Source organism: Capsicum annuum, chromosome 1 (genome assembly GCF_002878395.1).
Source record: "Capsicum annuum cultivar UCD-10X-F1 chromosome 1, UCD10Xv1.1, whole genome shotgun sequence".
Taxonomy (NCBI): Eukaryota; Viridiplantae; Streptophyta; class Magnoliopsida; order Solanales; family Solanaceae; genus Capsicum; species Capsicum annuum.
In genome coordinates, this window is record NC_061111.1 from 7,282,383 (window position 1) to 7,298,074 (window position 15,692).

The 15,692-nt window shown below is 32.8% G+C and overlaps 2 protein-coding genes across 2 annotated transcripts; both read right to left on the reverse strand.

The window, feature by feature from the left end:
• Window positions 1-1,127: 1,127 nt before the first annotated feature.
• On the reverse strand, window positions 1,128-3,128 carry LOC107866836 (protein DETOXIFICATION 56). Its single transcript, XM_016712841.2, has one exon. It carries the CDS (start codon window positions 2,893-2,895, stop codon window positions 1,456-1,458), a length of 1,440 nt encoding a protein of 479 aa, XP_016568327.1. The 5' UTR covers window positions 2,896-3,128; the 3' UTR covers window positions 1,128-1,455.
• Window positions 3,129-7,062: 3,934 nt separating this feature from the next.
• LOC124897183 (secreted RxLR effector protein 161-like) lies at window positions 7,063-7,476 on the reverse strand. Its single transcript, XM_047409805.1, has one exon. The coding sequence runs from the start codon at window positions 7,474-7,476 to the stop codon at window positions 7,063-7,065; it is 414 nt and encodes a 137-aa protein (XP_047265761.1).
• Window positions 7,477-15,692: the final 8,216 nt, after the last annotated feature.

Here is a 15,692-nt window from a genome sequence, read left to right on the forward strand (position 1 = left end):
TATATATATATATATATATATATATATATATATATATTGTAGTATATTTTTTATTTAAAGTTGTACATATATATTGAATGGTACGTATATATGTGTATATATCTTCTACAGACGTATATATTTAACGTATACATGTATATATGTTTTATAAATTAGTATATAACTATATATATATATATATATATATATATATATATATATATATATATTGTAGTATATATTTTATTTAAAGTAGTACGTATAGTCGTATATACTGAATGTTACGTATACATGTGTAATTGTGTATATGTGTATATATTTTTTAAATTCTAATGTAGTATATACTCTATATATAGTGTATATATATATATATATTGTTTAACGTATTTAAAATGTATATATAGGTGGGTATATATAATGTATATTAGAATAAAACTTTTTTTTTTGGTTTTTGACCGGTTTTGACCCGATTTTTAACCGGGTTTAGGTGGGTTAGATCGGGTTGGGTTAAGTGGACCGGTTCAGGGTTGTTTTTAAAAAAATTATTGTTGGACCCGGACCCAGCCCGGCCCACTTAACCAAGCCCGGATCTTGATCGGCCCACAATCCGACAAAATTTCACAGGCCGATTCCGAGTTGACCCGACCAGCCCAACCCACTTAACACCCTTATTCCATATGAATGTACTCTTCTATTTTTGAAAAATAACTATATTTATCCTTCATCATATCACTGCATCATATTTGTCCTTGCCATTTAAAAAAAATTTCATTTGTAGCCTTCATTTTAATGAAAAAGTCCAAATCAACATAAATACCCCATATTTCAAAAAATAAACACCATATCCTAATCTAAACAATTAAAAAAATTATCACGTGACTCTAGTAAAGAAAGTTGTAGTAATGATACTTTTTGAAGTTCTTACAAACTTAAATGATCATTTGTAAATTACCTATTTACAAAGTGTGTTGCCCAAAGGTTTTGTGCATTTTGTTTGGTTAACTTTGTTGTACATATCAAACTAGGTCACAACTCACAAGTACTATATAATAGAATTCTTGAATTGAAAGCTTGATTATTAGATTGCACAAGATTATATAAGGAATCTTTTGGAAAATAAAATGACTCATTAAATTATGCAAGACGAGTATACTAACAATTGGTATTTTCTTCTGAATTGATTTTCCTTCACATTGTTTTTGGTTTCATCTACACCAATGTCCCTCTAATACCACGATGATTGAGGGAAATGTGAAAGAAACTACTTACAATATTTGTCTAACAATAGTTGTAGGCAGAGGCGAATTCAAGAGTAAGAATATTTTTGTCTTTTTACATATGTATATATAGTTCACGTCATAAGTAATGTGTTCAGTTGAACCGATCAACTAAATCCACCTTAAATCCGCCTCTGGTTGTAGGTGAAACAAGACAATAGTCATGAATCATACTATGTAAGTAACAACTTGTGAAGTTTTAGTTTCTCTCATCATCTTTAGCAATTTCTTCAAGGTTACAAGAAAGTAGTTGTGCTTTCTTAGCTTCTTGAACCCAATCAACCCTAGCAATAAACACCAACAACAAGGCCAAACAAAGAGCTACACCAACCACAAACCCTGTCAACAATCCAGCTAAACCAAGATGAATCTTGAAAGCCAAAATCACACCTAATGGCAATGCCAAGAGATAGAATCCACAAATATTTGCGTATGTCCCTAGCCATGGCCTAGCCGTTCCGCGAACGATACCTCCACACACTGCTAAAGGGAAATTAACCACTTCAAGCACTGCCATTAGCAACATAATCTTCTTGACACCACTTATTATCCCTTTGTCATGGCTAAACAATGGACCCCAAATGCCTCTTGCCCCTGCCATGACAGAGCCACCAAGAAAACCCGAGACAATGCTCATAGCTAATGATACATAGGCTGCACGATAAGCAGGGCCAGGACTATCTGCACCGAGCTCATTAGACACGCGAATGGATGCACATGTTGATAACGAAAGCATAACAGAGAAGAGCAAATAATCGAAATTCAACACAATGGCTATAACACCAATTGCCTGCTTAGCATTTGGTAGGTGCCCTGTTAACAAAACCAAGATTTCATAACACCACCATTCAAGACAAGTAGTAAGGCAACACGGTCCACATAATTTGAGTAATCGTATCCAATCGCGATACCCTTGTTCCCACCATCCTCCTTCTTTCCATTTTCCGCCTTTTTTATTCTCCGCGATCACAACATAAATAGCCAACAATATCATGATCAAGAAGTCTGTTATCCAATTTGCCATTGAAACTCCTATAATCCCTTTAGTTCTTGAAAGCAACATGGTTATCGGTACATGACAAACAACTGCTAAAGTTGAGCTCAACATAATTGGGATTGTAACATTTTGTGTACTCAAATAAGCCTTCAAAGGGCATAACAAAGAGGTAACAACCAAATCAGGTAGGAGGTTAACAAGATAATATTTGGCTACTAGTGAAATATCTTCTTGTTGGCCAAAGTGAATTAAGATCTTATCAACATTAAGCCACAACAAAGAAATAGGCAAGGTGACTAGTAGTAAAAACAAAGTAGCCATAACAAGAGTCTTATGAAGAAGCTTATAATTTTTGGCCCCAAAAGCTTGTCCACAAATTGGCTCCATGGCACCACAAAGACCATTCAAGACCGAAAATCCGGTCACATTTGCAAACGTAAAACCAAGTGTTCCTCCAGCTAAATAAAGATCTCCAAGCCTACCAAGAAATGCAGTTGTAATGGCTGTTTTTGCAAACCATGTGAAGTTCATAACAATCAAAGGAACTAATATTCCTCTTTGCAATTTTAGCTCTGATAGAGCATTTTGCATTAAGCTTGAATATGGCCATTTTTGTGTCATATTTTCTTGTGAAGATGGCATGTTTTTTGTTGGTGGTGGTATGTATATTTTGGCAAGGATATATGAAAATCACTTTGTTTCAGTTTCTTCTTATCTTATAATAAAAATTGATGACACAATTAATAAACAAAATGACTATAATGTGCATGAGCCATGAGGGCCATGATGAGTATCGTGAAGGGTTTGTTTTTTCTTCTAAAAGATGACACAAAAAGAATGGCCCTTTTTGTAACGGATGATTAGGTAAAGAAGCCATTCGGTGAGGAATTTTATGTTTTGTGAACTGTTTAGAAGTTAAAGTTCATTATTTATACCATCACGTTAACTTAACTTTTACATGCGAATTCAAGATTTTAAGTTTATGGATTCTCCGACAAACAGTGGTGGAGCCAGAATTTTCACTGAGGAAATTCGAAATATGAAAAAGTAAATACAGGAATTAATCAAAAGGGATTCAATATCTGTTGTATATACCTAAAAGATAATTTTAACTATGTATAAATATTATAATTTTTGGATTCGACGAACCCCTAGACATAAGCTAGCTCCGCCCTGCCAACAAAAACTGCATACTATATATTTTATAGATTTCTCAATCAATATAGATCGATGCAAAAGTTATTAAGTTATCGAGAATCCACATTCGATACCCTCAAACATATAATAAAAATTAATTTTCATGGCAAATCTGATATAATAAACTGAAAATCCAGTAAGTACCTATTATAGTTGTTTAATTTGCATTAATAATGTTAAAGTTACGTACATTATCAGTATATATATAACTTTAAGTACTTTCATTAGGAAAAAGAGTTTGGGGATTCATATTAAGCTCTTCTGAAGTTTTTTTTTTTTTTAGATGTATTAATATATTGCCCTAGGAGGTCCCTCGTACTCCACTACTACTTATAGTGGGAGATGAGAATGCAAAAGCAAATCAATTATATGTTATAAAGATACTCATTGAAATAAAATAAAGCGTAGCTTAAAAATCTTAATGAAAAAAAAAAATAAAAACGTTGCTCAAAGGTTACGTAAGGGCGAAACTAGCATTTCGATTAAGAATTCAAAATTTAGCAATTTTGAAATTTATTTTATATATTGTTGATAAAGAAATGGACCTTGGGTATAACTCAACCTCAAAAGCTAGTTTATGAGGAGGAGGATTGTCAAGCCAAATAAGGAAACCAAGGACCCTTTCCTCTTCCGATGTAGGATACTTAACACTCCCCCGCACGCTCAGGCTAACTATAGCGTAGACAACACGCACAGGCTAACTGGAGCGTGGACAATATATATGGGGGCCCACCATCGGTGAACAAATATTTGGAATAGGTCTGGCTTTGATAACATGTTAAAATTGGTCTTGGACCTAACTCACACCCCAAAAGCTAACTCATGAGGTGAGGATTGCCCAAGATCATATAAGGAGACCAAGGACCCTTTAACCCACCGATGTGGGACTCCAACACCCCCCGCACGCCCAGGGCTGGATATCTGGAGCGTGGACAATATAAGATGGGGGGGGGGCCAACATCGGAAACAATAAACTGGGTGGGTCTAGTTGATACCATGGACTGGTGGTTTGCTTATATGGACTTGGGTAATCCTCCCCTCTTGAGCTAGCTTTTGAGGTTGAGTTAGGCCCAAGGTCCATTTTCTTGACATGGTATCAGAGCCAGGTCCATCCCCGTTTTGGGCTCTCGGTCCACGCGTCAGTGCCAGTTAGGCCTGGGCGTGAGGAGGGTGTCAGAGTGGATAAAAGTCTCACATTGATTAGGGAATGGACTAGTGGTTTGTTTATATAGACTTGGGTAATCCTCTCCTCTTGAGCTAGCTTTTGAGGTTGAGTTAGGCCCAAATTTCATTCTTGACAATTGTGTTAAAGAAAATTTCATTTAATATGTATAAATAATTATTAATAACTGAATAACTATTTTATTTAATAAAATTTAAAACTCATAAACTAAGAATCTTAGTTTTGAAATGCTGTCTTTAATTTGATAAGTTTGAAAATATCTAGTAGTATATTCTTTTGGTACACGTTAAATTACACCTGTGACTTTAATGACAGTGCCCACTTTTTCTTTTAAGTTCTCCCAAATTACTTAGTCCATTATTTAGAGATAAGCTTTTTCGAATAAGAATTGCAAAAGATAACAATAAATTCTTGGTATATTATTCCAAAATGAAGAATCAAGCATAGTTTTTCCCTAAATATTTGGAAACACTTTGCTCTTGATATAAGATTTCGGAAAATCATATGAAATAGGATGAGCTGCCAACAAACAACTTTTTTTTGAAAAAAAAAAAGTTAGGATATTTTAATGTTTTTGGAATATGCCATTTATATTATTATGTATTTTCTCAAAAAGTTTAATGTCTTGGGTAGCTGTGCATTATATGTGTGAACTTTTTTTTTCTAAAAGTTATGAGGTCAAATTAACTTGGAATAACATGTAACTCTTTCTATCAAGCTTGAAATGATAATTTTAAAAATAATTAAAGTATGATTGATTTTCTACACTCAAAATATAAAAAATTCTTTACACTATGTTGAAAACTCTTTTGGAAATTATAGCAATTATGACAAGATATCCTCCCCTACCAAAAGGGGGGGGGGGTGGAATAGAACATTTGGAATCTTTTTTGTAATTGGTGGGGATCATTTTAAAAAGTAATAGAATAAGACTTGAGACAGAAGTAGGATAAACCATAAAGATGAAAGATAGATATCCAATTAATCTTTGAAAAATAGTATAAAAATATTGTTGTGTAATGGTCCTCCGAAAGCCTTGAAGCAATAATAAAATTATTTTCCTATATATAAAATAGAAATTATGAGTTTAAATCATGAAAACACTATTGATGCTTATATTAAAGTTGTCTACGTTACATCACCCTTGTGATATCTTTCCTCAAATTATATTAAATGTTTCACAAACAAATATAAAAATAATTGTGTAAATATAAATCAGATTCGTAGTCATTATTGGTCAGCTTTTCTGCATTAAAAACAAAAATATGCACTAGAAAAGTTTTCTTTCGAAAAAGGTGCTAATTTTTCTTTATCTTATGGACTTATCGTTACTTTACTTTCTACTTGTTCCCGGCCCTCATATTTTGAATTAAGCCAAATAAATTAAAATAAATTGATATAAAGTAGATGATGTAAGCATAAAATAGATTATATAATCTTAAACAATCTTATACATAAACAATTCTACCCATAATCTTTTGTATTATTCAGAACGTTGAACTTAATGATTTTCACATACATATAATAACAGTAATTCAATAAAGAATTACTTACCTGAATTCTCCATGGTTTTAGCGAAAATAAAAGCGTAATAGTAGAAGTACTGAATTGTTTCTCTCTCTTTCCCTTACTTTCAGAATAATTGTGATGGAGCTTATTCTTCTTTTGGCAGAGAGACCCCTTTTATAATGGGAATAGTCAGTTATGTTTTCACGTTCCATCAACGTGATTGGTGGATACAATCATTAGCCTATTAGGAGTCAGTAATTGTGGATACAATCCTACTAGGAGTCAGTAATTATCCTAATAGGTAACTTTCTATAAAGATTAAGGATTTAACTTATTCAATTATTATTAAACCACTAAATAAATTAACTATGTGGGCCATAGAAATTACATTCTATCACTTGGCACACACAATGTTAATTTAATGGTTTAATAGGTACGACAATCATGTGCACTATTAACGTTAAATCCAACATCATTTGTGATCGTTAAATAAATCAACTAAAATAAGTCATGGCGGTTGTACGACCCTTTACTTGACATAGTTCCTTCCATGTACTACAATATTAGTCTATTATCTAACATAACCTTTCAAATACATAATGGGTCCAACGATAATACTTAGAATATTTTATCAAAGTCAGAACCTGTTATCATCATTCATAATATTATGTATACAAGAGAAAACAGGTAACAACAGAAACATATATAATTTGAGCTCAAAAAATGTCAATTACATAAACATAATAAAGTCTTTACATGTAATCATTCATTGCTATCAATAAGACCCATTCTTTCAACATATTCAATAAATGTTTTGGGCGGTAATCCTTTCGTCAAAGGATCACCAATCATAAGCTTGGTGCTAATATGTTCAATTGATACTTTATGTTTTTGGACTTCTTCTTTAACCGAAAAGTATTTCAATTCCATATGCTTAGATCTTTTGAATACTTATCGTTTTTAGAGAAGAAAACTGCGGCAGTTTTATCACAATAAATTTTCAGCGGCCTAACTATATTGTCGACTAGTCCAAGTCCTGAAATAAAATTTCGCAGCCAAATAGCCTGGACTGTGGCCTCAAAGCATGCAACAAACTCAGCTTCCATAGTGGATGCAGCTATAACAGACTGCTTCGCACTCTTCCATGATATTGCTCCTCCACCTAACAGAAACAAATATCCAAATGTGGATTTTCTTGTATCCACACAACCAGCATAATCTGAATCTGAATATCCAACCGCATCTAGATGATCGGATCTTCTATAAGTGAGCACATGATCTTTCGTTCCTTGTAAGTATCGTAATGCTTTCTTTGAAGCCTTCCAGTGATCCATTCCAGGATTACTTTGATATCGATGTAATCACCTAATTTTGTCCTCCCAAAATTGAATTTTTATCCATTTTTAGCTCACCTTACTATATACCCTCACCCATGTGATTATACCCCACAAAAATAACAAAAATTCAATAAATTACTAACCTTATCCTAACAAACTTTATCCTAATCCTAACAACCTACCCCCACCCCTACCTCACTACCCCACCTACCCACCTAACCCCTAACCCCGTATGACCTCACCCCATTCACGTTTCTTTTTCTTGGGCATTTGTTTTGGGATATAGGAGGGGATAGACAAAAAAAAAAAAAAAAAGTAAAAGGGAACCTACTAGAGTTCTCACAAAAAGCAATATACACAAGGATATATACACTCACAGGGGACGGGTAAGGGGGGACATACCCACAACTCCATTTTCCTCCATTTTTTCTTTATTTAAGCACACATAACCTACATAGCCACTGGACACACGCACATATCAGAGAGGAAAGAGATCAACGGTGATCGGAATTTAGAGAAAAACAGTCTAGGAAGAGAGAGCATGCAACATCGGTGAGAGAAAATCGATCAGAAAAGGGAAGAAAATCCAGCGAGTGAATAGAAATCGCGGAGGTTGACGAAAATTCGGCCAGTGTCGATTTTTTCCAGCTAATCTCTCGCCGGAATACACTTCTCGTCGCCGAAATCGCACGATTCAATTTGATTCTACGAATGTTCGCATACGGGTTTGGGTGTTTGTCGTGATTTTATTTCAGACGCTTCAGTTTGCTCGTACTGGTTCGGATTTAGGATTCCATTTTTCTCGATTGGTTCATCCCATTATTTCGTGGTCCAACTGTTTCTATTTTCTTTTTGGTTTATATCTGCCCGCTGTTATTTCTCAATCTCGTGTTGATTTCATTTGAGTTGAGGCGGGTTAGTCGATCGAGGTTTTCGGGTCCAGTTCTATCACCCAATTGCATAATTTGCACAATAAAGCTCGATTTGAGGTCCAATTCTATCTCGTTCTCATTTTGATTTCATTATATACACGTGATTGGTTTGTGTGAAGCATGATATAAATACTTGGGTGATATTAATTTATTTGTTTGGTTTTGTTGATAACGATTGTGGATTGTTAAAGTAGTGATCGTGAATTGTTGGAATTTTGAGAATTAATTTGGGGGTGAGAATTGAAAACTTGATATAATTGGTGAATTTTGGTTAATTTGATTCATTGGTTGTTTGACTTGAAATGAACGTTAATTGAACTTGGTAGTATCATGATACGTCGATTGGTGTAAGCGAACATAGGTTGGGTAGGCAAAGTGTAGGAATAAGTGTTTTGTTGAATGTTTGAATGTGGAATGTGTGTTAAATGTTTTCTAGTTTATCATACTTGGTTCAAGTGTATTCATTGGCCGAGGAATGCCCTGAGTTTTCATGTATTTATTCACCGGGGCATTTCGAAGGACATTCGCGATGAAGGCCCAAAGCATCGGGTAAGGCATTAGAGTGTAGTTTAGGATTATTGTAGGTTAGCGTATGTTTACGTTTCAGTAATTTTTCATTTTGGATTGTAATAATTGGATTGGACACTATATTTTTGGACTGGTTTTGTTTTGTTTGTTTGATTGATTTTTCTTGTGTGGTTTATATATTTTGTAGTGTCAAATTAGCCGATACTCTCCACCAAGCGACCGTGGTCAAACCATGGGATTGAGGGGTGCCTAACACCTTCCTCTCGGTCAACAGAATTCCTTAACCGAAATCTCTGTTCGCAAATCAGTTTTAAAGAGTCAAATCATTTTGAAAAGGATCTTTCAAAGGTGACTTGACACACCGAATTATATCAAGTGGCGAATCTGAGTTTTGAATATAAAATTTCTTTTCGAAACAAATCTTCATTTTGTCACTTAATAATAAAAACTCTTTCGAACCTAAAATATTATTCTTTTTGGAGTATGAAAAAGGGGTGTGACAATCGACCCAGCATTCCAACAGTAAAACTGATGTCTGATCTTGTATATGTTTGGGAGTACATAAGACTCCCAACTATTGATGCATGAGGAATATCTTTCATTTGCTTTCGCTCCAAGTCATTCTTTGGACATTGATTGAGACTAAACTTATCTCCTTTCTGAATTGGAATGGGACTTGATGAGCATTTTTCCATTCTAAATTTCTCTAATACTTTATCAATATAGGTTTTCTGAGACAATCCCAACAATCCTTGTGATCTATCTCGAAATATTTCTATTCCAATCACATAGGATGCCTTACCCATATCTTTCATTTCTAAGTTATTAGAGAGATACGTCTTGGTATCATGCAACAAATCAAGATCATTAGTAGCAAGCAAGATGTCATCAACATACAAGACTAACATAATAAACTTACTCACAAGATTAACATAATAAACTTACTCCCACTGACCTTCAGATATATACACCGGTCAACAATGTTTTCCTTAAATCCAAAGGTGACAATCGTTTCATTAAACTTAAGATACCATTGTCGGGAAGCTTGCTTAAGTCCGTATATTGACTTCTTAAGTTTACACACCACGTGTTCCTTTCCTTTAATAGAAACCCCCTCAGGTTGATTCATATAAACTTCTTCCTCCAAATTTCCATTTAGAAAAGTCGTTTTCACATCCATTTGATGTAGCTCTAAGTCATAATGAGCTACCAAGGCCATTATAATTCTGAGTGAATATTTTCTAGAGACAGGTGAAAACGTCTCTTTATAGTCAATGTCATCTTTTTGAGTGAAACCTTTGGCAACAAGTCTGGCCTTATGACGTTCGATGTTGCTAGTTGAGTCGCGTTTGGTCTTAAAGACCCATTTACACCCAACTCTTTTGCAACCTTCGGGTAATTCAACAAGGTCCCAAACTTTATTTTGTTCCATAGATTTTAACTCACCTTTCATAGCATTTATCCATTTATCAGAATTGTTGCTTTCAATGGCTTGTGAAAATGAAACTGGATCATCATCAATTCCCAAGTCAGTTTCTTACTCATGTAGATATACCAAATAATCATCAAAAATATCAGATCTTCTTTGTCTTTGAGATCTTCTTGATGTTACTTTTTGGGGTTATCTACTACAGGTTCATCAATTATGGCTTCATTAGTAGGAATATTAATTTGTTGTTCTTGTTGATTACTTTGTTGTACAATATCTTCAGGAACAACAAATTTAAAAGAAGTACAGGGTAGAGGAATTTGTACCCTAACTTCTTTAATTTCCACATTACGTGGTTCTTCACTCCCACTAACTTCGCCATTCTCAATGAATCTAGCATTTCCAGTTTCAACTATTCTCGTACTATGATTAGGACAGTAAAATCTATACCCCTTTGATTTTTCTTGATAACCAATGAAGAAACCACTGATTGTTCTTGAATTCAGTTTTTTTCTTGTGGATTATAAACTCTAACTTCTACCGGGCAACCCCAAACATGCAGGTGCCTCAAACTAGGTTTCCTACCAGTCCACAGTTCAAAAGGTGTCTTTGGGACTGCTTTACTAGGAACCCTATTTAGCAAGTAAACGGCAGTCCTTAAAGCATACATCCATAATGAAGGAGGTAAAGATGAATTACTTAACATACTCCTAACCATATCAATTAATGTAAGATTACGCCTTTCTGCCACACCATTTTGTTGTGGTGTGCCAGGCATTATGTATTGAGCACATATGCGACGCTTTTCAAGGAATTTAGCAAATAGACCTGGGTGTTGTCCACTTTCATCATATCCTCCATAACATTTACCACCTCTATCAGACCTGATTATTTTCACCTTTCTATCTAATTGTCTTTTAACCTCAGTAATAAATACCTCTAAGGTATTAATCGCTTAAAATTTTTCATGCAACAAATAGATATATCCATAACGTGAAAAGTCATCAATAAAAGTGATAAAATATTTTTCTTTATTGAAAGATGTGATATCAAAAGGACCACATATATCAGTGTGTATAATTTCAAGAAGTTGTGTGCATCTTGTGGCTCCTTTCTTTGTGTGTTTTATTTATTTTTCTTTAATACAATCTACACAAATATTAAGGTCAATAAAATCTAAATCTGGAAGACTTTCATTCTTAACTAATCTTTCCAGACTTTCTTTAGATATGTGACCTAAACGTTTATGCCACAAGTAAGCAGATTGTTCATTCACCAAACTTCGTTTGGTACCAACATTATGATGCAGAGTTAAGAGTGTTTCGGCAAAAAGATTATCAAGATTCAATTTGTATAAATTATCACAAAGAGTACCAGTAGTAATGAGATAATTATGCTTAAACAAACTAAAACATTCATTACCAAAATTAAAAGAATATCCAGTCTTATCCAACTTAGACAAAGAAACTAAATTTCTCAAAAGAGAAGGAACATAAACAGTTTCTACTAAATCTAAGTGACGTCCAGTATCGAGAATAAGACGATAAGTCCCAACACCTTCAACTGGAGCCTTCACTCTATTCCTCATGTAAACAAATCTTTCATTCTTGTTTATGGTTTGGATTGTAAGGAATCCCTGCATAGTATTAGAATCATGAATAGTAAAACTAAAGTCAATCCACCAAGTATTATAAGGAACTTCAGTTAAATTTGATTCAAGACATGTAAAAGCACAAGGCTTACCTTTCTTCTCAAACCATGTCTTATGTTTCAGGCAATCTTTATGAAAGTGTCCAGATTTTCCACAGAAATGACACTTTCCATTCTTGTTCCCTTTCTTATGTACTTGAGATGAGGACTGATTAACATTAAGTTGTTTCTGTTGTCCCTTACCATGCTTCTTTCCTTTCTTTTCAGCTCCTTAATGATTTACATAATTAATGGAGTGGGTTCCTTGATTCTTTAGCTTTGTTTCCTCTTGAACCAACATACCATGCAATTCATGCACGTTCCATTTGTCTTTCATGGTGTTGTAGTTCATTTGGAAAGGGCCATACTCAGATGGTAATGAGTTGATAATGAACAGCACGAGGAAATTCTGTTCCACCTCCATTCCCAATGACTTAAGTCTTGCTACTATATTTGTCATTTCAATGACATGCTCATGCATAGTACGTGAACCATCAAACTTCATGGTGGTCAAAGTACCCATTAGTGTCCCAGCAAGAGACTTATCAGCAGTTTTGGAAGACTCTTCCACAAGTTTCAGAAGTTCTTTCGCACTTTCAGTTTTGGGAAGAGTAGTCTTAATGTTGCCCGTAATATTCATTCGCATGAACATTAGGCCTAATCTGTTACACCGATCCCAATGCTTATAATAGGACTTTTCTTCATCAATGCTAGCTTCAGTAATAACAGTTGGCTTTTCAGAGTAAAGTGCAGCATCAAGATCTAAAACTCCAAGATGGAATTTGATCTGTTCGCACCAATCTGAAAAGTTAAGTCCATTAAAAGTCGTAACAGAGGCAGAGTGCGAATGAAGGGCAAGTGCTGAAAATAGAATATGCTCATTTGTTTTGAGTTATCAGATTAAACATATTATCAAATTCAGAAATAATTTACTTGAATGTATATTGATGTTCTCCTTTGGGCGAAACATCAAAATACAACTTTAAACATAATGGTGCTTAAAATATATTTAACACAAAACGATAATATTTAATGCATCAATTAATAATATTTATCATCTTTAGATAAATAAATAAAACTAACATTACATCAAAATTATCTCTTTAATATTTATTGGTCATACGAACAAACAATCAACCTTTGGGTGATCCACAAATGTCTTATTTTACCCATGATTATTAGATCAATTATAAGCATGGATAATTAATTTAAACTTTACCTTTATTTTGGAATTAATTTCATAAAGATTCGACCACTTTGGTGATTAACGAATCTTACATATATGATTCCAAGTTATATTAAGAAACAATAAATTTTATTATTGCATACTACAACGTTCTAACAACAAAGAGTTGTTTCTTTAATATTTAAAATAACAAAGATTAAATTCATATTATTTTAAATAAAATCAATTATAATAATATCAATATTTCAAATTTCGTTATTCAATAATTGTGAAATTTCTGACAAACATAATTAAAATTCACAAGATCTGGAGAAACATTAATTTTAATGGAAAATCACTTGTTCCGAAAATCAGGCTTTGATACCACATGTAAGCATAAAACGGATTATATAAGCTTAAACAATCTTATACATAAACAATCATATCCATAATCCTTTGTATTATTCAGGAACGTTGAACTTAATGATTTTCACATACACATAATAACAGTAATTCAATAAAGAATTACTTAACTGAATTCTCCATGATTTTAGCGGAAACAAAAGTGTATTACCTGAATTCTCCATGATTTTAGCGGAAGCAAAAGTGTAATAGCAGAAGCACTGAATTGTTTCTCTCTGTTTACCTTACTTTCAGAATAATTGTGATGGAGCTTATTCTTCTTTTGACAGAGAGAGAACCCCTTTTATAATGGGAATAGTCACATTCAGAATAATTGTGATGGAGCTTATTCTTCTTTTGACAGAGAGAGAACCCCTTTTATAATGGGAATAGTCAGTTATGTTTTCACGTTCCATCAACGTGATTGGTGGATACAATCATTATTCTACTAGGAGTCAGTAATTGTGGATACAATCCTACTAGGAGTCAGTAATTATCCTACTAGGTAACTTTCCATATAGAATAAGGATTTAACTTATTCAATTAAATAAATTAATTATGTGGGTCATAGAAATTTATAGATGAATTCCATGATAAGTTAATGGTGATACGTGACACCACCCAATTAATCAATTCTTTGAATGGTATTTCATAGTGTAAATTGTCAAAAAGTTTTAATGATTCTTGTTAGTTCATTGATGCTTATCAGATATGCACTAGCTAATCTCGATTAATTAACAAAATGGAAGACAGGTTCCCACTAAATGGTTAATAATTTAGGCTTTTTGGATAAGAATTCATTAAAGTAAAAATTATTTGGAAAATGAGTTGGAGCTTCTTTATCTCAAACTAAATAAAGTATTTATCGTAATGATTCCCATAATTCCAAGATCATGCAATCAAATCAAATAAAATAAATTTAAGGATAAAGAATGATTAGAAGTATGACAAGTACCATAAATCCCATAGGAATACCTTTTGTTTAGGCTAATATATTAAATTAAACAATTAGGCTTAAAAGGAAATTAAATGTATATATTGAGGCATAAATTGTAAATATTTTGAAGAACGTTTTAGAAAAAAACATATTGAAATAATTGTCTTTTACATGTTTTATAATGTTTCTGAGAAAGTTATATTATTATTTATAAGAATGTAAGGACATTTTAATACCTGGAAGTCTTTCTGAAAAAGAGTAACATTTATTATGTGTTGAAAAATTAACGCGATTACTATACATATAGAAAATCTTTTTTCGTACACGTCTAAATGTTCATAAGAGACGAGATATACTCGATAAAAAGTATTTCCTCCATCGCAAATTTTTTATAGTAATTTTTAGAAATAGTTATCGCAAATTATTTTTATTTAAGAAGTTCAAGACATAATTGATCTTTTTTTATTTTATCCTTAACAAGAATAATTGATTTTGAAAACTACAAACACTTCTAGAGTAAATATTGGATGAGAGATTATCTTAAGATGTAATGAGATTAAGATAATCAAAAGCCTTTCTAATAAAATATTTTTGTTAAAAGACTAGTAATAAAAACATGATAGATACAAATTTGAGAAAAAGATGTACTGCATGCACTTGATTGAAATTTAATATAATATGATTTTCCAAGATTCATTCTATTTATTTCACAATTTCACTAGTTACCAATGTAATCATATGCTAAATACACAAATTAAACTATAAAAATGATAGATATTTCATAAAAGAACAATTTCATTCACACAAAACTTCTTCACCACAAGAAATTAGAAAAAAGTGATCCTCCTTTAAAACCAAAAAGAAAATCATACGTTTTTTTAAGGAGAAAGGTAAGAAGTTTTAATTTTCTAAACTTCTTTTAATATTATTGAAGCTTCAAGGACTTTCTCTCTAGTTGTCTTTTCTTTCTTTTTGTTATTAATTCTCTCTATATATATATATAAAAGCAAAATAAAATCAAGACAAGCTGTCACGTGTCAAGCTATTAAAATAGCCGTAATTTTTAAGACAACATTTTAAAACATTGTAATAAAAAACTTAAACTAAAAAACATTAGTAAGTTTTAAACTT